General features: G+C 47.6%; 1 protein-coding gene across 1 annotated transcript in view; it reads left to right on the plus strand.

Moving 5' to 3' along the window:
* Positions 1 to 18,360, plus strand: part of LOC130579329 (slit homolog 3 protein-like) — a gene marked incomplete at its 5' end in the record, with an annotated part of 52,101 nt that extends 33,741 nt beyond the window's left edge. Inside the window, 4 exons of the mRNA XM_057376026.1 lie at positions 8,853 to 9,007; positions 11,327 to 11,612; positions 13,774 to 13,982; positions 15,030 to 18,360. Of these exons, the coding sequence (XP_057232009.1) occupies positions 8,853 to 9,007; positions 11,327 to 11,612; positions 13,774 to 13,982; positions 15,030 to 15,268 (889 nt within the window). The remainder of the gene's footprint in view (positions 1 to 8,852; positions 9,008 to 11,326; positions 11,613 to 13,773; positions 13,983 to 15,029) is intronic.
* Between the last annotated feature and the right edge of the window lie 6,828 nt (positions 18,361 to 25,188).

Raw genomic sequence — 25,188 nt, forward strand, 5'->3', positions numbered from 1 at the left:
TAGCAGGCAAAATCTTGTTAAGCTGAATTAATTTTTTCGTTGTAAATCTCTCCAGTATCTCTTGCCAGAATGACAGTTTCTCATCTCCTTTCTCTCTGCCTCCACCCAGCTCGTTTTCCTCTGTGCAGTATCCGAGTCCCCAGAAGCTGCAGACCCACCCTTCATGTCTCACCTTTCACAGGTGTAGGGTGTTTCAGAGTGAGATATTTTACCTGAAGGAGGCAAAACCTTTCACAAAATGAGCCAGTGCTGGCCTGTCCATGCAGCAGTACAGGCAGTTAGGAATGGGTCAGCTAAACTCACTTGTCCTGTGGTGGGACAAATGACAAAATGATAAAAATAGACGTTAGATCCTCTGAGTGCAGCTCACCTTATTCAGGGGCCAAAATCTGGAGCAGTGGGTCTAAGCTGCACTCAGACACCCCCTGTCAGCAGAGGCCATGCTGCAGAAAGGTGTGTAAATACATTTTAAAGGTATTTCCCTGCTATGCCACTGGTCACTGGTCCAGTAGTACATTGCCAAAGTTGGTTAACACTGCATTGGAGGAAGGTTGAAGTGTTTTCATAATAGACAGTGATGGAATAAACCTAATCACAGTCAAARTGACTTTATAAACTTCCTGTGCACTGATGACTGGCTCATGTCTTGAAYGGTGAGGTTTTTGCCTTACACCAACATGCAGCAAGATAAGTTGTTCATTTTTTCCTGCCTGTAAATTCCTTGTGAACATGATGTGTACCATGTGTGACAGATTCAATCCCGTCCCTCCCAAGCACCAGGCTCTGGATTCAAACAGTGCAGCCTCTGCTGGAAGCAGCACACACAGAGCTGGAGCTGAGGGGGATGGTGAGGTGCAGGATGGGGCTGTGCAGGTTTATCCCAGAGCTTCGTCCCAGTGTGGAAAGGTGGCAGGGCAGCTGCTCTTGGGGCTGCCAAACAGCCATGGTTTRGTCATTGCTGTGGAAGGAGAGGATCCAGCTGTAGGTATGTTGCTGGAGATGAGGTGGAAACAATTTCTAAATAGACAGAGCTTTTTTCTTCTTGGGGATTAGGCTCCAATTTCAGATAAAACCCATCAATTTCTRTCAGTCTGACTGGATGCCCTGTTAATTGTACTTGTAGTGGTTCTGCTCCCCGCTGCTAACTGGCAGATCCCTTCRTGTTTTCCAGAGCTGAAAAGGGGGTAGATGGTGTAAAGCATTTCCTGATTTAACCACTCCAGGAAGGCACTGGATGGATTTTCTCATCAGAACCTGAGATTTGATAACCAGCTGAATGGCAGAGCTGTTTCCAGTAGTGTTGGATACTGATGCTGAAAAGTGACCCTGTGCACCCTGCTCTGTTCCAAGCCCTGTGTCACAGCCTGTCCTGCACTTGGCAGTGCTGGGGAGGACGTGGCACTTCGGGCTGCCACTGCCCCACTACTGCACCAGGGCCAGCCTTCCCCTCTGCTTTTTGCAAAGTCATTTTTACAAGGCTACCAGATTTCACACCAGCCCAACAGCACCRCAGAATGTCTGACTGATTGGTTCTTGCACTCTGTGATTAGAGGGTTTGTTATTCTGCCTGATGCCTGTCACAGCGAGGACACCACCGTGTGCAGTGACGAGCCAACACGTCCTGGTGGGCAGGGAGCAGTGCTCTGATCTGTCTCTCAGGAGAGACCATGGGCTTGTAGAGTGCATTCAGGTTATTTTTACTGCCATTGCACTGGCCTTTAACAGGTTCTGAGCAGAGTGAAGTGTCCAGCCCTGCTGGTGCGAGTGCAGGAGAGCAGCAGCTCTGCTCCCAGCAGCRGGGCTGGAGGGAGGTGTGGGACCTCACCAGGTCAGGGACACAGTGAGAATTCATTGCAAACAAGCAATGTTCACCCTGGCCCAGAGTGTGACCCTTTTTACCARTCATCTAGGGAAAGGGGTCAGGATTGTGTTAATTGCATGTTGTAGGGGTGTAAAAAAGGTCCTTGCTTTTCCCTTCAAAGGTCTGTAATACAATGACTTTCACTGCTGGCAGGGGTGCTGCAGGGATAGAATTATGGCTGGAAATTAGATATGCACAGCCTGGCCAAACRATCATTAAGGGAGATATGGTAATCAGCTGCCAGTGTTCAAGGGCTGTAAACACCAAGAAGAGAAAGATGGTTTATATGGGTGGTCTGCAAAGTTGTGAGTAGGAGAAAAGGTATAAAACCAAGCAAATTAAAATTGGAGGTATCAAGGAAAAAACTCCTGATGTCGAGTACTCTCAGCCTAAAAACCCTAACACTCAAGTCATGTAAAACAGGATYGAACATAACAAAGGAGTATATTTCAAGCTGAAAGTGAACTTGAGTGCTTTAATATTCCTTTCACCTCTTATTTCCCTAGTCCTGTGTTTCATTAGCATTTTTCATACTTTTTTTCTCAACATGTGGTTTTTATTCAGCTCCTGGAGATGATAGTGCTTGAAGTGATGTGTTATTGTGGAGGTAGCACAAACACCACTCCAATTATGATTTTGCCTTTGTTGCCATGGAGAAGTTTAAATCTATTTTAGGCCAAGGACTGATTATAGCTGGAACTAAGGGTAGGAGGTAAGTGTAGCTTGGAAAGGTGAAAACCCATCTCTGCTGATACCTTCAGTCAGCCTGGCACAGTGTGATTTTCACAGCTCCCAAACTGCTGACATCTCAGTGCAGCTCCCTGCAGCTCTCACCTTGAGTTTCTTCATTTGGTRCCTCTTCTCTGGTGCCTGCTCTCCCATGTGCTGTAAGATCTTTAAGCTCTTTTGGACATGTATTTTTGTTTATTCCCATCTCCTCTGAATGGTCTCAAAGATTATCTAAGTTCAGCGTTCCCCATGGCCTTCACTCCAGTCTCTTACCATCCTTGTGTTTCCTTTTGTTTTGTRTGTCAAATGAGGCGTGTCCCCATTAAGACAGAGGTCAGGGAAATCTGGAGACTGTAGCTAATGAATTAATGTTCTCATTTGCATAATTGATGGTTATATATCTCCTCAGTGACACGGTTTGCTGTGATACTTAAAGCTATTTTTGTTTTTGACTCCTCTGCCCTGCTGTTCTCTGCTGTCTACACTAAAGGTACATTACTAGTCAGTGAAAAAAAACTGACCCCAAAGCCCAAATTTTACAAGTTCCAATTGAATGCKTTAATCCTTTAATGCATTTCTGTTCACTGGCATATTTATAGTGGCTCAGCTCTAAATCTCTCATGGGTATTAGAGCAAGGGGAGTCAGTGTTTAAAACATCTGTGTGCTTGGGGCTGGAGTAGAGGGGAAAGAAAATATATAGGAGGGAGAAGAGAAATGACTCTGAGAAAAATGAGAGTGGAAATCAGTTCTTTCCTGTATTCCCTGAGGTTTTATGTTTAATGCACATCCCTTTCCCTTCATTTCGGTGTGTTCTGGAGTCTGAGCTCCCACAGAGGCCATGTCCATGGTGTGCCCTGTGTGATGGGTCCTCAGCTCACCTTGCTGGATCACTCTGATGGAAGAGGCCAGTTCCCTTCCACTGCAGAGTTTAATGTCTCTTCCACAGTGCCCTCTCCAGTGGCCTCCCTTCCCTGTGAGGGCAGCTCTGAGGGAGCAGAAGGTGCTGGACCCAGAGCTTTGGAAGCTGGGCTGTCCTCACATCCCAGTGTGGGATTTTGGCCAGATTTGATCAGATGCCTTGGCCAGCTCTCTGTGAGGGTAACMTCAATGAGGGCAGTAATTGGACTGTGCAAGGGATGTAGAGTGGGCTGTGAGGACAGGAGAGGTGAGGGATGCTGCAGAGACTGAGCACAGTGGGGAAATGCCTGACCAGGTGAGCCCTCACCAACTGCCCACCACAATCCTGAGCAGAGGTGCCTGCATCCTGAGGAATCATTCTGTGTCATGATTTGGAATTTCCATGATCCAAAGGATTGGATTCCTTTTGCTGCTTATTTTGYAGCAAGTTTGATGATTAAATTCCTGAAAATCCTTGCTTACACTTCAAGTGTTTACTCTTTAATCATAATTCCTCCCTTTTTTTCAACAAGCATCTGTAGGAAACTATATAATATCCAGTGGTAGTGGCACAGAATGCTGCGGTTGGGAGTCAGCTAACATTTCCTGACGGTATTAATGGTTTGGAAAGATCTCGGGAGCAGGACACGGTTTGTTAGCGCGCCGGGAAGGGCGGCTGGTGCGGCTCCAGCGGCCCTTCGGCCCTTCCTGCCGCACCTTTCGGCTCCGTTTCGTTCTGCTCACACGGGCTGATGCGATTTGATTTCCCCGTGACGCGGGGAAGCCGTGGCGGAGCGGGAGGAGCGGGGCCGGGGCTGTCCCGGGCTGTCCCCGGACTGTCCCCCGTCTGTCCCGGGCTGTCCCCCGTCTGTCCCGGGCTGTTCCCCGGCTGTCCCGGGCTGTTCCCCGCCTGTCCTGGGCTGTCCCCGGCTGTCCCGGGCTGTCCCCGGGCTGTTCCCCGCCTGTCCCCGGCTGTTCCCCGCCTGTCCCCAGGCTGTCCCGGGCTGTCGCCGGGCTGTCCCCCGCTGTAGCGGGCTGTCTCCCCGCTGTCTCCGGGCTGTCCCAGGCTGTTCCCGGCTGTCCCCAGGCTGTCCCCAGGCTGTCCCCGTGCTGTCCCTGGCTGTCTCCCGGCTCTCACCCTGCTGTCCCGGGCTGTCCCGGGTTGTCCCCGGGTTGTCCCCGCTGTCCCCGCTCGGCTCCGCGGTACCACGGCGCCCTCTGCTGCCCGCCCGCGCCGCCGCACCCGCGCTGCCGGACCGCATTCCCAGCCCGTATCCCGCATTCCCAGTCCGTATCCCGCATTCCCAGCCCGTATCCCGCATTCCCGGTCTGTATCCCGCATTCCCGGTCTGTATCCCGCATTCCCAGCCCGTATCCCGCATTCCAAGCCCGTATCCCGCATTCCCGGTTCTTATCCCCCATTTCTGGTCCGCACCCCGCATTCCCTGCTCTTATCCCGCATTCCCGGTCCGTATCCCGCATTCCCTGCTCTCACCCCGCATTCCCTGCTCTCATCCCGCATTCCCAGCCCGTATCCCGCATTCCCAGCCCGTATCCCGTATCTCACCCCCCTCCCCGCCCCACCGAGCCGGGAGCCCGCTGCGGGCTGGCCGGGAGGAGCCCCGTAAGCCCCGACCCGAGGCGGGTATCTCAATGCCGCGGGTCGTTCCAGAAGGAAGAGCCCTGTAAGAGCACCTGACCCCCCGTGAGAACTCAATTAATGTTTTAATGAGAGTTTTGGGAGCGGCGGGCGGTCCGGACGGCCCCGATGGGGAGCGGAGCAGAGTGGAGTGAAGTGCGCTGCTCAGCGCCTGTGGCCGCCCGCCCTTCATCCCCGGCCAAGCCACTGTCTCCAGCTGTCTCCCACGATTGCCGGGGCTCCTCAAGGCCCGGCGGCAGAGGAGGCTCTGAGGAGAGTTCGTGCAGCATTTCCCTCACCACCGGTCTCTCCCCCTCTGCTGTCTCCATCCCAAAATCCTAAGGCGCCTGAATGCCTTTCCGTCAGCAGCAGCAGTAAGTGCTCTCACACAAGTCTCTGCTGCCTGGGGATTTCCTGTCATCCYGGCCGTCCACATTCAGCTTTTCTATCATATCTCTGCGTCTTCTCAAAAAGCAAGTGAGTGCTTTGCCTGTTCTAACTTTATCTGCTTTACAAAACCGCAGTGTTGGGTGATGGCTCTGAGATATTTTGTTTCTCAAAGTCCAGGCACAGATCATTTTAATTCTGAGTTTAAAAGTGAAAGATGGAATAATATTCATCGGTGTATACCTGCAGACTGGGACCTCTCACTCCCTTTCCAGYAAAAACACCAGCTCTGGGTATGCTGAAAGGCATGAGCACCATGTGGGGTGCTCCTTCCTTCCCCCGGACTCACAGACTTTTGTTTGCCTGCTCGTCAAGGCGTAATCTGGAAAAAGCACACCCTGTGGAGAGTAGGTGATGAATGCCCGTAAAATCCTGGCTCTGGGAAGAGCCAGCCCTGCCAGATGTGATAATGTTGTCCTGTGACAAATGGCCATAGCTTGGCCCTCTGCAGATAGCCGTGTGGTTTGTGTGTTTGCTTCAGCTCTGATCCCGCTGAGGAAGGGCTCCCGACCCTACAGCCACCCCTCCCACCTCCACTGTGCTCAGCGCTCACAGCCTACGGGGTTTGGCTCCACTTCTCCCTTTCACTGGCACTTCTGCACAGACTAACAGTTCCAAATGTGCATTTCCATTTATCTCGCACCTTTCAGCTGGAAGTCCAAGTGCTTCCCCCTGGGACTCAGGCAGTGCAGAGAGCAGGGAGATAAGCAGGGAGCACAGAGGGATCACCCAGTCGGCACTGCCGCAGCACAGCTGTTCCTCCTAAGGCAGCAGACACTCAGCAGAATTCCAGAGTATCCAAACACAAAAGTCTGGACCAGCTGTTTGCTCATGTGAGTGGCCAATCCCCAAAGTGCCCTGCTCGAGGTGTGGCCCCAATGCCGGGCACTCGGGGCAGTGAGGAGAGGTGTTCCCTTCCCAGGGACACATGCCGCAGCCCTTTGGCAGCAAGTCCAGCACAATCTCTGCCTCTCACCCACCCCACACCATTCACTGCCCTTGCCAGGGCCCTGCAATGACTGCTCTGATCCAGAGTGGRTACTGGAACAACTGGATCTGTATTTTTGTGCAATGTCAAGCCTTTAAGTTTTGTCTTCAAAACACTGAACAGTACCAGCAGCTCCAGGTTCTTGAGTTCTCCCTGGGGCTCTCTCACCATCTTGCACATGGGCAGCAGCCGCAGCCCAGCGCTTCCCTGCAGGTCAGGAATGAGCGATTAAGCCAGGAGAGCTTTCCTGGGAGCTTTTCCGGGGCAGAACTAACTCACGCCTTATTTATGTAAAGCCATGCCATAAAGGTGCTCACACAGTGCTGTCTGTCACCTTACGACCCATGTACCCTTACATTAACCTTTAAARGCCTGTGTTTATGATCCATCCCTAACACCCGTGGGGAGAGCAGCGCTGCAGAGGCATGTTAGCCCCAGTCTGGAGCAGCAGTGTGCTCTTCTCCAACAGCACATCCCAGAAATGCCTGACTTGCTGCCTGACATCRCTCAAGTGTAATTGGTTATGTCAGGTCTACCATCAAACACTRTAAAAATGAAACTCCTTCCAGCAACAACTGAATTCTGGTAATCTCCAAGGCATGTAATTTGTTTCTGAAGTTGAGGTCCTATTTCCTTGCTGCAATAGCCTTACACATCAGTTCTGCAGGACTGGGCACTACAGATGGGCAGTGTGTCATCTAGGTTGAGAGGTGCTCACATCTGAAAAGTGATTCACCCTTAGAGATGAGTGTGTYTCTTCCTCTCCACTGACAGTGAAGAAAGTGTGGGTAAATAGCTCAGAGACATTGACCTTGCAGCTTTACAGATCACCTGAAAGGAATATGGCCTGTGAATCTGTACTTACTGTGAGAGGATGCTGAGCTCATGGGCTTTTTGGATGAGCAGAAACCCAATCTTGAAACTAACTTTCACATGTGCACTRTGTGTGCAGCAATCCTGGGTCCAGGCTGTTGTCCAGGCAGTGTCTCAGGATGCCCAGAGCCCACAGCTGGTGTGTTCTGGCATTACCCACACACAACAGCACCCCCAGCCTGAAGGGAGGAGTTGGGAAAAGGGTGCTGGCAGRCTGGATGAGTTGGCAAAGCTCTGCTTGTGGGCAGTTTGCAGAGCCCACAGGCTGATTCCAACCACTGCTGTTACCAGGTTGTTGTTTTGCCCTGGTGTCTGCACATGAACACATACCGTGCCTCTTAATTCCACCTGTGAAGAGTGCCATCACATCTATACCACCCTGGTTTGAAACCCTCTTTACTCAAGAGCAGCTGACCCCACCCTTACATGAAGCCCTCAGGTTGTTTTAGAGAATTTCACCCTGCAGCATATTGAAAGCTGAAGCTGCCCTGGAAATGAAAAGTGATGGCATAATGCAAATGGAATGATACCTCTGCACCTTTTAATGTGTGGGGGATGAACAGGAGATGAATATTGAGGTGCAAACTAGGAGGTTACTGCAGGCTTCATGCATCTGAGGAATCAGTGTTAAAAACAAAGCAATAAATACACAGTACTTTAACATCTTGTTTGCTCAGATGGCTGCCTGCTCCCTGCCCCACTGCCCCACAGTTGTGACTGTTCTATCCTCAAGCCTAATCTGCACCTTAATGTTTCCCAAAGAGGAGCAGCAATTTGTAATTTTTCCTTGTGTTCAAGTATTGAACTTATGAAATGACCCAGGTCATTTATAAGCCAAAACTTCCTGAATTCCTTCTCTGGCTTTAAGAAGCTCACCTGTCCTTATTGCTTGGTATGCAGTTCCAAGACACTTCTGCTGAGAGGAGAAGTGGCTTCAGAGGCCTCAGCTGTCTCACCCCAAAATGCAGTCCCTCCCTGACCCCTGTGAGATAATTTGAGTTTAAACTACCCATAAGAGAAGAAATTATTTTAGTGATCAAGCACCAAGCAGTGTGAAGAGGGCAGCAAGCTGTGGCTGAGAGCACAGAATGGGATTTTTGGGTGTTTTTGTACCAAAGCCAGCGTGTTATGTAGCTACACATCTGCTTTTCTGCAGTGGGAGAAACAGCTGGAGTGGCTGCTCTCCTGATCAGCTGCCCTCTGAAGCATTTCACATGTTGGTGCTGCATGCACAGGATCAGCAGTGTGTCAGTCTGTGCCTCCCTGCTGGAGGAAACCCTGAGAACACGATGACTGTGAACTCCAGAGCACTCCAGAGCTGTGCAGGGTGTGCTGCTGGGACACAGGATGTTGCAGAAGCAGAGGCTGTTCCTTGTTCATCTTCTAATCCTTTTTTTTTTGTCCTTTTACTTTTTAGTGTGGAAACAGTAAATGATGGGCAGTTTCACAGTGTGGAACTCGTGATGCTGAATCAAACTCTGAACCTTGTGGTGGACAAGGGGGCTCCCAAGAGTCTGGGAAAACTGCAGAAACAGTCTTCAGTCAGCCTCAACACACCCCTCTACATTGGAGGTACGTGACTTGCTCTGGACTTGAGGTTTTATTGTGTCTTCTCAGAATCAAATCATCTTCCATGCTATGGAGAGGGCTCTCCAGGGCTAGAGATGGGATGGGGGACTCTCCCCTGTGTTGTGTTCCCAAACAGAAAGCGTGGAGACTGCAGCTCTGCTGTTGTCTTTATGCTCCATCTTCCCCTGGCACCCCAGGCAGTCACCCAGGCACAGCCAGGCAGTTTCTGTGTCACACAGCCACTGCAGGAACAGCCTGGCTTTTCAGAACTGGCTGGCACCAAGCTGTCATGGCTGAAGTATCAGYGGGAGTATCACAAATTGTCATAGCAAAAAAAGCCAATTGTCAATAGGTTTAAATAGAACATAACTGAGCAGCATTTCTGCTGGGAATTTTARAGGTCTAAAAACTGGGGGAAAAGAGGTGTGTGATTAAAAAACATATTAACACACAAGCTAAGAACACCTCTCRTTGGAAACTGAAACCACAATATCAGTCTTAGACAGATGCTAGAATTGCCCAAACCTCAGTTAAGAAGTTTCTTTCACATGAAGTATGGAATCTGGGAGGAAGAAGAGGCCAAGTGGGGTGGGGAACAATGCCCAGAATAATGACTGTACCACTGATTAAGTGTCTGGTTACAAGAGACAGAACAAAGGCTGGTCTCTGCCCAATGGATGGTTTTTGCCAGAACCCCCACTAGCTCTGCTCTGGACTGAATGTTGAAATCTCWCAATGACAAGGAGTTCTTGAATTTTGAGTTAGCCTATTCCAAACACAAAAGTCAGCAGAACAGTAACAGACTCAGAAAGTCTTTGGGCTTTTTCTAATGTGATCATTGAAGCCAACAGCAGAAACTCTTACCAACTTCAGCTGGTGCTGGTCAGGGCTTTTCTAAATAATTTTCTTTAATAACACTTTTCTGAAAGAACCCTGAATGTTGCCCTTGTAAAACAGAAAACTGGCTAATCTTGCTTTGTACAGAGCTGAAATTTTATAATTGGCTCCTATTAAGAATGTGCCAAGCTATTAAAGAGCATTAAAGAGCATCAAAGATAATCTGTTGGTGCAGAGGCCATCACAATTTCTCCCCCTAGCACAGCACAAAAGTTACCAATCCTGCAGCAATTTATACATAGGAAAGTTGGGAAGTAATCACATGGAAAAGTTTTGTTAATGGATGAGCATTGTGAATCAATATTAATTCTCAAAAGATACCTAAAAAAAAAATTCTCTGGAAAAACTTCAGGCCTGGAGTGAAGGACTGTTGGATACCAGGAGCCATGGCCTCAGTGGAGACTTCTTCTGTTGCCTGTTAAAATTCTCTGTGTTTCTTTCTAAAGCCTCACTGTTCTGCAGGTGCCCCCATGCAGCTCTCCCTGGAAGCCAGCTGCCCTTCCCCTGCAGGAGGTTCAGATAAAGCAGTGATTCTATCACCCCAGAGCAGTTGTTCCTGACCCACTGTGAGGTTAACACACACCTGAGCCCTCAGCTGCTCACAGCTCTGTCCATCTCCCCAGCCACATCACTGCTCTAGCAGCTTTCCTCCTTRCACACAGTTAAACCCAGATGGTGGATTTGTTTCAGGACCCTCTTTGACAGTGGCAGTACTTGTGGACAGCAAGGTCAGAGGCCTCACACGGCTGCAAATGGAAGCATTTGCCTGTGCTAATGCAGGCATGTGTCAGGGTGGAAGGCATAAAGCAACATCCAAAACAACCTGCTGGCTTTCCAAACATGTGAACTGTTCCAAGCACTTGAACAAAAGGGGAGGTGCTCAGCACAAAGCCTTGGCCTGGCCCTTGAAGTGCTGTTCCCTGTCTCTAGATCTTCCCTGTRCTTGTTTCCATGGGATGCACTCTTACACTCATCCCTCTCTGAACACTGTGACCCGCTAAAGCCAATCTGTCTTTTTGCACCACAGGGGTGCATGCTACTTGCTGACAAGTGAAGGCATTCTTAAAACCTTTCAGAAAAGTAATTGCTGTTACACTGTAGAGAGAATGAACATTATCTAAGGACAGGAACACCTGGTCTTCAGCCAAAACGAGATGGCTTGTTTGATTTTATTTTGTTTTTTCTTTCTTTTTAAAWTTTTTTTGGTCATATACTTCTTACAGAAGATTGGGCAAGTGAGTTTATTTTTGTTTCTTTCCATTTCCAGAATGAGGACAATGAGACTCTGCTACCTTACAAAGGTYCTATGCAAATTGATTATTCAAAGCTTTTAAGGGGCTGTGACAAAAGAAGCCTTAGCAATTACAATTTATGTATTATCATTATAAATGTAAGTGAACCTTTCCCTTTTGCTTTTATCTGAAGGGATTCCAACCTCTACTGGATTATCATCCCTGCGCCAGGGTGCAGACAAAACACCAAATGGTTTTCATGGTTGCATTCACGAYGTCCGCATCAACAACGAGCTGCAGGATTTCAAGGATTTGCCACAGCAGTCCCTGGGAGTCCTTCCTGGCTGCAAATCCTGTAACATCTGCAAGCACGGGATTTGCCGATCCCTGGAGAAAACGAGTGTGATTTGTGAGTGTCACCCAGGCTGGATGGGCCCTCTGTGTGACCARGAAATTGGAGATCCATGCCTTAACCACAAGTAAGCTCAAACAAATGCTGATGGGAGGGCRAAAAGCTTCACGGCTAATGCATATTTCACATTTCATCTTGCAAAACCACATCTGACTATTTTTGGAGGTGCTGGGTTCCCACACGGGGTTAWTGACGGCTGGGAGTCAGCATCCATGGCAGCTCTCAATTTCCACTTCTCGTTTGGACATTTCTGCCTTGCCAAAGGAGCTCATGGTGCTGCAGCAGCTCAGGTGTTAATGCTACAGGTCATACCTTCAGCTGTGACTGCACACTTCAAAATACAAAAGCTCCTGTTAATGGGCATAGCTTAACCCCAGGAGGTGGATGCCTGCATGGATCCAGGGCAGAGCTGCCTGTGATTGAGAGGTACACATTTTAGGGGTTTGCTCCCAGCAGCACTAGGCCCAGTCTTCAGACCAGTTCCCTGAAGACTATTATGCACTCCAATGTGAACAGTTTTAAATTTCCCRAATAGCTGACTTAAATATTACACTTTGAAACAGCCGTTTAAAGTGCAAGTTTAAAGGATAATGTGGTGTTGCATGTGAAGGCAGTGTGAGTGTAAAGTATTTACAGTTCAAAGGCTCAATAACCACATCTCCATCAGAAACACGGCATGAATAGCTTTCTTATGGCAAATGCACAGGAAACAGTCCCGTGCAGAGCAGCAGGCTGCATATTTCAGTGTTGTTTCATAAGCAGATGGAAGTACTTTTGTTTTAGAAGTTACTTCAGTTGCTGTCTTGGAAGGGGCTTTTCATGAGCACACACTTCTGACAGGTAAATTGATGCAGTGAATGATCGCTCTCTTAAGGGCAGAAATTTAACCTGGCAGAGGTACCATTTTAAATTTGCTTCTGGTTCTAATTRTGCAAAGTGGTGAAGCCTGGAAGGTGTTGAAAAGCACCTGACAGTTTACAAACCAAAGGTATGAAGACCCAAATGTTTCCTTGAATTTCCAACGTCAACACAAAGCTGTTGTGGTTGGACAGAGAAAAAGAAGGGAATTCCAGATGTTTACATGAGGAAGAATTGTTTCTCTCACAATCCGAGAAGGATAAGGCAGTCATAAGCAGATCCCCTTGTTAAAGAAAGTAGCTATGTTTATTTTTAATGCTTGCACACGTTTTGAGTGTCCCAGCTTTCCTGAAATCACTTCAGCCTTTTGGAGCTGTCTCCTTAAAGCCTCACCGGGTGTACCCAGGGGAGTGTGGAGCGGTGCTGACAGGTGGCTGCTCCAACACTCACAGGTTAATCCCACTGAGGAAATGCACCTGTAAAGATCAGGTAACCTCTGCTTCGTGGGGCAGAAAATACTGCTCTCTATAGACTGTGRCTCCCTTTATTACAGTATTTTGCATGTCTTGACCTGACTGAAACTGCTTTTATAATTTGCTCTTTTCACTTCAAAGCTTAAAAATTAATGTACAAAAATTCAGCATAAATAGGGAACAATTTTAAAGCGCTAGAAAGAAAATGGAAATAAGAGAGACATGGGTTTATGTCAAGTTGTGTTATCCCAAAGCAGTTTGAGGTCAAAAGCCCTGAGCAGTTTTAATTTGGCTGGAGAGAGTTGCTTTCCTCCCTGTCCTCAGTCCATTTCAAGTCTGTCGCTGTCGCACAAGTGGGAACGGTGTCAGAGAACTTGCTAAGGATCACCACCCCACCCTGTGGTATTCCTCGGAAATGCCAAAGCTCGCTGCAAACCACAGGAGCCGGGAACCCTGGGCTCCAGCTGCCGCTGATAAGYCTGTGCATGGCTTTGCCACAAGCACCTTCATTTATCACAGTGGCTTTYATCGCCTGATATTATTTGCACAGTAACTGTGCTCAGGAAGCCTGGGCATGCAGCGTGGTTGTTGGCACTCAGTTCCACGTGCTGATGCTGTAAATGTGAGCTGTCCCRTGTGGATGCCAAGCCTTGCTCTGTGCTCACAGACGAGCCGAATGTTTTCCACTTAGGTTCACAAATTCTAGATGTATTCTCTGAACGTTATCCAGTATTCACTGAAAACTCACCGTTTTCTCCAGAGTGTTTGACACTGAGCTGCTRTTTTTGGATTAGTGTCCTGGAATTAAATGGGCAGAAATGCCCAAATCAAACATTTCTGGGGAAAGGAACTTCCCCACGTAGCAAAGGGCAGCTCTAAATGTTTCTGTTTCTCCAGGTGTCTGCACGGGAAATGCACGGCGGCCGGCAATGCTTACACCTGTAAGTGCACAGAGGGMTACACGGGCACCTACTGTGACAAGAAGAACAACTCCTCCAACCCCTGCAGGACTTTGAAATGCAACCACGGGCAGTGCAAGGTTTCAGAGCATGGGGAGCCCTACTGTGAATGTGACCCCGGCTACAGCGGAGAGCTCTGTGACAGAGGTAGGCTGTGCTGGGAGCTGTGCTGCTGCATTCCTCCTTTACACCTGATTTACACCTGCTTTACACCTCTCTTCCATGCCACTGGGACTTGGAGGGGAATGGCAAATAACAGAAGATAGAGCTAGGCCAGCCTCTGCAGAGAGTACAGGGAGGAGAGCAGAAGCACTCAGCAGTAGGTAGCTACTGTCACATAAAGGGGGACATGTAGCAAAGAGTTGTATTCTCTGTCTCCTGAATCCTCCAGGTTTGCTGCTCCCAGGATTTGGGGGGCGATGTTTAAAGAGGAGATTGTTGTGAGGTTTACCCTCAGCAAGCAGGGATCAGCTAATTGCACTGCTGGGAAAGGAGGGCTTACCAAGGAGGARCTGCTCACCTGAAGTGGCATGGAAGGTTCTCAGCTCGCTCCTTTAGATGCGGCTGGGGAGGTTTCCAGAGGCCCAGATCCTCTGCCCTGACCTGAAAAGACTCCCTGGAAACTCAACTGAGTTTTAACTGCATCCTTTCTGCCTTTTTTTGTTCCTGCACAGAAGGAAGGAGCTGGATTTTATTATTTTTATATAAGTTGTGCCCTTCCTGTGGATGAACCACAGACTTTCCAAATTATACACATACACATCACCAAAATGTATCTGGCCGCTGCACAGGGACTGCAGAGCAGCACAGACACTTTCAGGTATCCCAGGCTGCTGATGTCATGCAGAGCAGGCTGACCTTTGCTCCTGAGAAGCAGACATGGTAAAACTAATTCTTATTTTGCAGGAGTGTTGCAGGACTCAACACTCAGCATTCATTAAAACACTTCCAGACTGCTGATCAAAGCCAGCAGGGCTGCTTGGCCTTGGCCTCGCACCRGATATTACACATTTGTGGAGCACAAGCTCTGTTTTGGTGGCAGGTACAAAGCAATAAAAGATTGAGGTCCTTCTCATGCCCTCTGTTTGCCTTGAATCACATTATGAACACAGGGCTGTTTGCTGATATTGAGGGAATATCTGGCAGAATAGTTACCACACGTTTTTCTCCTTTCCACCTCGGTTGTCCCCCCAGAGAACCTGTGCCAAGGCGACATCATTCGAGAAGTGGTGCGCAAGCAGCAGGGCTACACGTCGTGTGCCAGCACCTCCAAAGTGCCRCGCCTGGAGTGCCGTGGCAGCTGTGGCAACGGGCAGTGCTGCGTGCCCCTCCGCAGCAAGAGGAGGAAATACTTCTTCCAGTGCGTGGACGGCTCCACCTTCACGGAAGAACTGGAGAGACACGTGGAATGCGGCTGCTCRAAGTGCTTATAAGCCATTCTCCGGTCTCTCGCCACTTTAATCGACTCAGAAGCATTATCAAAATGGGACCTATTTACTTTCAGAGTGAAGAAGAAGAAAAGAATTATTAAGTATATTGTAAAATAAGCAGAAAATAGAACTTATTTTTATTATGGAAAGTGACTATTTTCATCTTTTATTATATAAAGTATCGCACCACTTTGGGTATATGTATCATATAGTGAGCTATTTTTACCATGAAACTTTTTTAACRGTTGTAAGAAAAAAAAATTCAAAAGCTAAAAGGTTAAAAAAAATTATATATCTATAAAGAAAACATAGCCTAAGAGGAGGAATGTGGGGTGTATGCACAATGAACAGAYGGAAGGGTGTTCCAAGGACCCGCCGCCGGACTGCTAGGGCTGAACAAAGCTCCGAGGCCCTGGTGGGAGTTCCAGGATCCCCGTGACCGACTGCATCCAGGCACCCAGACAGCCTGCCCAGCCCTTCTCTTCCCAACACCGCCCATGCTGGTTTGCTCCTGTACAGTGGCCCTGCTTGCTGTTCATGAACTGGTTCCCTGGAGCACACAGGCACTGCCGTAGCTTGAGGCTAACTACATTATTTGACTATTGTAATACTATAATACATTTTTTGCTGTGTATGTTGTATTTATCTGTGTTCACGTTATATTCTTCAGCAACTGTATCTATAGAGCACAGGCAGCTTTATCCAAAAGAAGGGTGCGAAGGGAAAGGAAGTGGAGAAATTTATGTTGCTTTGGGTAATTTGGGGGCAAAATGTGAAATAAGTGCTAAGTGATGCCTAATAAATGACATAGTACTTTTGTGTAAACTCCTCAGCTATGTTATTTCCCAAGTTTGTGCCTTCTTGCTCCCAGTCTTGAGCCCTTTTTTGTATATGAAATGTAAGGAATGCACTGCTACAGAGTTTATCACACCTTGACACTTTAACTTTCGAARGTTGTAAAGAGCATGAAAATACCGCAGGTGGCAGGAGGCACCTGCAGCGTATCRGCTTTTACTGCCACTGTCACTTGAGGCACGGGTGCGAGTTGGGCTGTGGCTGCTGCTCAGCCACACGCTGGCACGGAGCAGCTGCCTGCTCCCCACGCTGTCCAAAGGAGCACAAGTTGCACTATATCCACGTGAAGGTATCCAGCTGCCGTCTGTGCGCCCCAGCAGCGCTCTCTGCTCCAGGAGAGTGTCACAGCTCCATCCAGTGCACACTGAGCGGCTCAGCCAGAGCTCTTCATCTGCTCCTTGTCCTGCACTCGTGCCTCCCAAAGGACCCCCACTCACCTGAGCTGTGTGCACAGCAACTGCTGAGAAGCAAATGGAAATCAATGCAGGGACAAATTCTCACTGGATGTGAGAGGAAAAGTGACTCTGGGAGTGAGTTTGATTTTTGAAGGATTTTTGGCAGGGCTACCTTTCAGGGTCAGGACATATATGCAAAGAGCACCATGGATACCTTGAATTTTCTCTTATTCTRAATTTCAAACCTCCCCATCAACAACTGTTCTATTATCTGTGTAATTTCTTTCTTTCTTGAATGGAGTAAGTATTATGATCCTTTCTTCAAGTTCTCTAACAYAGGTAGTCAGAGATGCTTCCTAGCAGCCGTGAAGTCCTTCTGGGAACAGTTCCTGGTCTCACCAAAAGGATTTCAGATCAGGGSCTCCAGGAAAGGATGAGTGGGAAAGCTGAATCAAGAAAATGGGATTTCTGTTTCATTTGGGCTTTGGAAAGATGCACAGAATGCAACCCTGCCATGACAAGTAGAAATGTTTATTTCCCACTRAAGCGAGAAGACCATCTAGCTATAATACAGCCCGAAAGCTGTAGCATGCTTATTGTTCTTCTGCTGTGGCAGTCTCTCCTTAACTGCAGCAGCTCATTCATAWTTCTCTGCTGACGACCAGAGCAATGTGAGCAGAAGGGACATAACCAATGTAACAGGCATCTCAAAACATCAAAAAAAAGAAGTATCAGTACATGCAACTGGCAATCAGTGAAACATAAAACAATCACTAGTTAATGTGCCAAACTCTGATGGATACAGCACAGCTCAAAAGCCAGGGAAAAACTGGTTGCAAGTACTGTGGACTGCTTTTATTTTTAATACATGAGAAGCTCATCGCAGCTGGGGTTTGTGGTGTACAGCAAAAATCACCTAAACCACAACCTACACATTTTAAAAATTCATGCAAGTAACTGCAAACACTTGTGCAAATATATGCCAGACACACTGCTACCATTAATATTTCATTCCTGCTTAAAAATACTTTAATTTCTGAAGAAGCAGCTGCTGTGGTGTGGGGCAGAAGAAATCCAGTGTAGCAGTGGTTCACCAGCCCTCAGATTTGTAGCCACTTGACTGCCAAGGCTGCAGAAACACGGCCCCTCTTGAACCTGTCTAGAGYTGTGTTTACTCTGTCACTTGAGCAGCAGCGCTGTGAGAAAGAGGGTGACATTTACGGGTGGCCTCGCACCTGCTGGAGGGTGCTTTGAAAGGAATGGCCTGGCGAGGCAAAAGCCATCAACATCTTGTTAACACATCACTCTGGGATTTACTTAAGCCAAGTCTTGCAGCAAAGGGACCAGCAACAACTCAGCAAGGCCGGCCCTGTTCCTGGCCCTTTTCTGTCATGGCACTTCAGTGTTAAGCGCTGGGATAAAGAACTCAGAAAATACCTATTTTGTAACCAAATGATGCAATTTTTGTATGCTTTTAGGCAGCACTTGCCACTGGATAGTGATGCTTTATGTTCATGATTCTCTGACTTGCTATAGAATTATTTTATGTTAAGAAGAAAATAAAAAGCATTCAGATGTGCCAAAAATGTGAGGTTAACTGAAGTGTAATTAGCTCTGAAAGTTCCTCTGTAACCTGCCTAATGTTACAATAGATTTCAAGAACTATGGGTACGAGGCAGTAGTTTTTACCTCCAGAAAGTTTTAATATAAAGTGAAGAAAGATGCTTACCCTTTAAAAATGGCAATGCAGACTGGTGTGAACTGATGTATTTTATTATTAGATTCTCATTGTGATGTAAGTTTAAATAAATTGTTGGGTTATGGAAGATTGTAACACCTTGTGATGCAGATCATTTCTCTGTGTATTTGAGGTATTGAGTCCAACCTTCAGTGTCCACRAGGTAATCCACAGGAAATTATGGGGGAACTACAGACAAAGAACTTGGACAAAGTCAATGAAGAGCTATAGTTAAAGGTGGTATGAACAGTGGCTACAATTTTTTATGCCATCACAGCCTGATTTTTTGGAGTCTTATAGGCACAGATGAATGAAGCCACGTAATTTTTGATCCTGAGCATTTTCTTTAATTAAATACTTTATTTGCTACATTTTTGAAACTGGTTGAGAAAGACATACTTACTAGCTAATGTTAGAATAAATGAAGAAATACTGGGAATGGAGATGGAGGAAGTCTGGCTGAGGAAATAGAAGTTATACAGCAGGGATCCTGTGATGTCCTGACATACATACACTCCAAATCTGCTGCCACGCTGCTGTAGCTGATGATTATTAGTGATCAGGAATGATCATTAATAATATTAGTGATGAGGAAGCTCTAACAGGCTTCTGCTATTCACTGCATTCCAGCCTYAGCATAGAATAAAATGAAGCTCCCCCTAGTCCTCTACCTTTCCTCATTCATGCCCCTGTGCAACACTCACATACTGCCAATTATGCTTCCAGCTATGGCCCTTAAGAGTTGCCTTTGCAATTCCACGGAAAAACGGTGACAGCAGTTAGCCAATAAAAACACTCAACCTTAATGAGCATCATTAAATCTGAACTATGAAGGTTAATTACATAATTGTAGCAGATGGCAGCGTTTTCACCTAAAGCAAACCCAGCTGAGCCCACTAAAAAATCTAACAGGGAGGTGTTTGGAGATGTCTGTATTGGCTGCCATGGTTTGCTCAATAGCTGATTTGTCCTGCTCGTGATTGTGCAGCAGCAGGGTCTCTGAGCAGGCACTCGAGGAGCTGCAGCCCGAGGATACACCGCTCCTGCTTCTGCTTGCAGTGCTCCAGGTATCTCTTTTCAGTCACTGTGACGAGGCAAACAATGCTGGAAATTATCTATCCCATGTTCCTTTATCTTTGTGTTTTCTGGTCAGCRGGGAACAGTCGGATGGAGCTGCTGATTGCTCAGTGTTTAACTGCAGAGTTTACGTTGTTCTCTGGRGTCCTGTCACTTGTTATCTCTGTGACCCCTTTCAGGTGTTTCCTCCCACTTTCTACTCCAGCTCACACCAGGCGGCCCCGCTGTTCAGCGCGCTGGACAAGGTGGAGTTTGCCCAGGTTTGCCCAGCCAAAGGTGCTCCCAATGCCTTGGTTTAAAGCTCAGCGGGATGTCACACTGGGTCACACCGGTATCATTCTGGCCGGAATGTTTTTCCGGGATGTTTTTCCGGGATGGTTTTTCGATGTTTTTCCGGGATGTTTTCCGGGATGTTTTTCCGGGTGTTATCTGGGATGTTTTCCAGGATGTTTTTCCAGGATGTTTTTCCAGGATGTTTTTCCGGGATGTTTTTCCGGCATGTTTTCCGGGATGTTTTTCCAGGATGTTTTTCCAGGATGTTTTTCCGGGATGTTTTTCCGGCATGTTTTCCGGGATGTTTTCCAGGGTGTTTTCCAGGATGTTTTTCCGGGATGTTTTTCCGGGATGTTTTCCGGGATGTTTTTCCGGGATGTTTTTCCGGGATGTTTTCCCGGGATGTTTTTCCGGGGTGTTTTCCGGGATGTTTTTCCGGGATGTTTTTCCGGGATGTTTTTCCGGATGTTATCCGGGATGTTTCCCAGCATGTGCCCCGAAAGCTGTCGGGGACAGCGGAGGAGAACGGGCTCCTCCACCAGGTGGCGCCGCAGGGCGGCCCGGCCTGCTCCGCTGGGGCCGCGTCAGGAGATTGAGATGGGATGGGATGGGATGGGATAGAATAGAATTGAATAAATAGAATAATATTTCAGTGGAAAGGGACTCAAAACGACCATCTGACCAAAATGCCTGAGCAACTCAGGGCTGACRGAGTSACAGYCCATTGTTGAGGRCATTGCCCAAATGCCTCACACACTGCCAGGCCTGGGTTTGACTGCCTCTCCAGGAAGCCTGTTCCAGGGTTTCATCACCCTTTCCACAACAAAATGCTCCCTGACGTCCTGTACAAACGTCCTTAGTGCAGCACTGAACATTTCCCACACATCTCTGGATCCCGGGGAGGAGAGCTCAGTACCTCCCTCTTGGTGTCTCCTCCTCACAGGAAGCGCAGAGTGCAATGAGGTCACCCCTCAGACTCCCTCCCTCCAAACTGTACACGCCCAGAGTCCTCAGCCACTCCTCACAGTACATGTGATAAATGCRTTTTCTGATTTCTGAGGTTTCATTGATCCTGATCTATCAACCTCCTAGCATTGTTCACCTGCGGAGACAAGACTCCCTGCTGTCCCCACAAGCTGCAACATAGTGCGGGGTCACCATGGGTTTGCCCCAGGAAGCTGCAGCAGCAGGATGGCCCTGCTGAGCCCCAGGAGGGCATGTGAGAGCTGAGGGTGTCCAGACCCCAGCAGCACCATCCCTGGCAGCAGGACACGGGCTCCRTGTGCCATCACACAGGATAGCTTGTGCCCATGCACTGTGGCAGTCTCAGACAGCAGCCTGACATCAGTGTCACAGGGCTGCTGTTGATGTGGATTATTCCCRTGCTAGCACCTCATGGAATAACAACTTATTCTGCTGTTTCTACCCCAATTCTGCTGTTGTTTGCTCACACAGACTGGGGCACAACCACACCGTGCCTGCAGAGTTGATTACCCAGCAGGGCTCTCGGAGCTGGCAGGCACACAGCCTGTGATACCTCTCATCTGTGAAGAACACAAAAGCTGCTCCTCTGAGCACCTTCACCCTCTGAGAGCCCTGCAGGCAGCAAGGAGCTCTTCAGGCATGGAATGGAGCACACAGGCAGTACAAGCTGTACCTATTAGTATGAGGAGCTTAAAGTTACCCCATGAYGCAGGGGGCACCCCACAGTCTCACAAGCAGGAGAACAGAAGTTGCTGMGAGACTTGCACAGCTTTGAATATTGTTCCTGTGTGATCTCTTGACCTTCTCCTTTCCCAGGGCTTCTGAGCTTTCAAAGTACAATAGTACTCAAGGTAGTCTGGGGATGACACTGCCTTCTCTGACTTGTCTATGAGGCTTGTCCCCATGACACAAGGATCACTTTTTTCTGTAAAAATAATATTTTACAATGCTGTGTCTTATCTGGGGAGGAAAAGTACACTTCCTACCTCAGAGGTGTGGGAGAGAGGAAAGCAGGTAAATGAGTGTTCAGGGGATAACTCAAAACTTACAGGGATTCAGRCCGTTTTCAGTGGTCCAGTGCTACAGCTAACCTTCCACCAGCAGCATTTAACCAGCTCCTCTGCTGGAGGAAGGGGGGATGTTTGGAGTGTTGGTGTTTGTCTTCCCRAGCCACTGTTGCATGTGATGGAGCTGTGGTCCCCTGGAGATGGCTGAACTCCYAMCCASCCCTGGGAAGTGAATTCATTCATTGTTTTGCTTTGCTTGCATGCACAGCTTTTACTTCCCGATTAAACTTTCTTTATCTCAATTTATCTCAATCCCAGAGTTTTCTCACTTTYATCCTTCCRGTTCTCTTCCCAGTCCCGCTGATGGGGGAGTGAAGGAGAGGCTGTGAGGGGTTTGACTGCTGGCTGGGGTTAAACCTCGACAGGCAAAAAGCCTCAGCCCTGCCTCCAACACTTCTTGCAGAGCAAGGTRACAGGAACCAAATACCACAAGGGAATTTAGGTGGGGACTTTGCAGCRCACGAGATAATATCAGGCTTTCACCTAGAATGTGATAAGAGCAGGCACAACAGGCAGTTACTATAAAGGAGCTTAAACTTCCTTAATTACAAGGCAGCATATTTTGCATCTCTTAACCTGCCCTAGTTTTCTCCTGGTAAAGCACTCACTGAACTGCTGGGGGGTGGGGTTTTTAAAATATTATCTTAAAATTTACTATGTTGAGGTACATGTTGTTGGTTAAATAAAAAAAAAAAAGTCCTTGCCTTCAGGTGTATCATTAATATAAAATCCTCTCATCTGTTTTCATTACCCATAGACAATGCGTAGTATTTTAAGACAGTAGTTATATAACTCTCTTTGTGTGTATATACATAATATATACGTACACATTTTTATTTACATTTATACAGCCAATCCTACATTCACCTTCAGATTTATTTATCCATATGTAGAGGCTATTCCAAGCAGTGTGTTGCTTGACATACAGGTAACTCCAATCTAAAAGTGCTCATAACTTATAAATCAATTACTCTGCAAATTAATGAATGCCTCTCACAGATCTGTGTTGAACTTCCAGTTTGAGCTAAACCTCTACTCTGAGACAGACTAAAGACAGCTGAGCATTGATCTCAGTTTGGTTTTTGGGGTTCTTATTTCACATATCCCTACTCACATAGCTGTAATGTTCAGATAAAACATTGCAGCTTCTTGTGAAGAAACCAAACCTTCMGATTTGCTGACCTTGTTTTTAACTGAGCAGCCCTTGGTTCATTAATTACCATAGTGCCCTTTATCTATTCCCATTTTTCACATGGGGAGAGGAKTTAGGAGGGTTTGCTTAATACAACAGCTTCAAGAGCACAACCAGTGTATTCAAATTCAGAACTTGCTCCTAAAACCCATGCACAAAATATGCATTTTTATCCCTTACAGAGTCAGAGGCTAGGAAAGCAGTCAGGGAATCCACATTGCTGGAAAGGAAGAGTTATCATTTCCTCAGTGAAAGGCTGGGTCAGGAGCTTTTCTGCCTGCTTCAAGACAGCAGGAGTCAGATGGCTGTCAGGCTCTACATTATGTTTTTTCTTCTTTTTCTGGTTGCATGTACATATTTATTACCAGCACTTCCCAGGGATGGTATTTCATTTCCTCTAGAGTTAGAAAGTGTGTAGGAAACATAGAGTGTCAGTGYTGGAAAAAAGGCCTCAGAATTAAGGTAATAAAAAATCTCCCTGCAGAYCTGTTTTCCCCAACCCAACCAGAGATGTCTGCAAGACACCGGATAGCTCATTTTACACCMAACATTCCACACTGCACAGTCTGGTGACAGGCAGGAAATTAAAGACTCTCTTTTCCAATCACAGTGTATATTTATGAGCAAGTTAACTTCCAGGTAGCAGATAAATTCTTGTATTCCATAACATGTATGCAAATGCTTGTGTTTAATGTTTCAAAARTAAACTACATTGCTGTGAAAAACCACAAAACCACACCAAAATTTCCTCACATGGGAATTTCCACAATTACATGTAGCTAACGGAAAGAGAGAAGTTCTGCAGCCTTGCTAATATACTCTGAACTTCATTCAAAGGACAAGAAATAAGCTCTTATAAGACTACAAAGTAAGTTTCCCAAATACAGACATTTCAGAAAGGAAACATGATAAATGGGAGAGGGCATCCACATGAGAATTTCACCTTTTTWAATGTAAGATTCTGGATTTAAATGAAAAACGAATCCTTGTATGACAGTTTTTAGGTGTTTAGGAGCAGCAAGGAATGGAGGATGAAAAAACGTGCCTCCTGTCCTTAYACAACAGGTTTGTGAGTAAACCCCATGCCCAGAGAGCTGAAGATTTAGTCTTTCCTTGGTTTGTGAGAAGTTACTTCAAAAGGATTTTTTGCCAAATCTAAACTCCAGACACAAAGAAACTTCAGCTTCCAAGAGGGAGGTTATTCCCAAGTCCTTCTCCTAGACCAGAGATTTTAGATCCATCCTMGGTCACAGTAATTACATGGTACTTTATTACAAAGGAGAGGGGAGAAAGTGGAAAGAAACCATTATGAATTCTTGCTGGAAAGCCCASAGTTGTGAGCAGTAGGTGGGAGCCCTCGTCATGTCCTACCACTGTTGGTGAGCTTCCCTCTGGCTGCAGTCATGAGAGACACCACAACCCTCGTACAGGGAGTGACRCATTCTGTGTGCTCATAGCTCTGTGTGCTGCACATGAGCCAGTGTGTGCCCAGTGACATCCTGCCTGTGTYGGCAATAGTGTCACCAACACAACCAGAGCAGTGACTGTCCCCTGTGCTGGGCACTGCTCAGGGGCACCTGGAGGCTGTGTCCAGCTCTGGGGCCCTCAATTCAGGAAGGACAGAGGGGCTGGAGCAGGTCCAGGGAAGGGAACAGAGCTGGGGAAGGATCTGGAACASCAGGAGTGTCTGAGGGAGCTGGGAAAGGGGCTCAGCCTGGAGAAAAGGAGGCTCCGGGGGACCTTGTGGCTCTGCACAACTCCCTGACAGGAGGGGACAGCCAGGGGGGTCGGGCTCTGCCCCAGGGAACAGGGACAGGACACGGGGTAACAGCCTCAACCTGCCCCAGGGGGGGTTTACATTGGGTATCAGGAGGAATTCCTTCATAGAAAGGATTATTAAATATTAGAATGGGCTGTCCAAGGAGGTGGTGGAATCACTGTCCCTGGAGATGGTTAATGAAAGACTGGATATGGCACTCACTACTCTGCTCTAGGTAAAATGATGGTGTTTGGTCATAGGTGATCTCAGAGGTCTTTCCAGCCTCTAGAATTGAGTGATTAAACATCAGCCTACTGCACCAGGTGAGGAAAGTCTCCTGGAAAATAAAGTTATTGATGAAATCCTTGGATYCCAGGCACCAGCACACGAAAGGCGCCATTTCCCGAACTGCTCTGGTGCTTAACGGCGGCGATGCTTCAGTCACAGCGAGGGGAAATGACTGCAAACTTCGCGTGGCTCTCGCACCCCGCAGCGACGCAGAGTGCGAACCGTGAGATTGTCGGGGCAGCGCCGGGCCCGTGCCCGCTCCCCTCAGCCCGCTGCCCTCAGCCCGCCGCCCGTG

Source organism: Malurus melanocephalus, unplaced genomic scaffold (genome assembly GCF_030028575.1).
Source record: "Malurus melanocephalus ecotype Western Australia unplaced genomic scaffold, MMel_1.1 scaffold_268, whole genome shotgun sequence".
Classification (NCBI taxonomy): Eukaryota; Metazoa; Chordata; class Aves; order Passeriformes; family Maluridae; genus Malurus; species Malurus melanocephalus.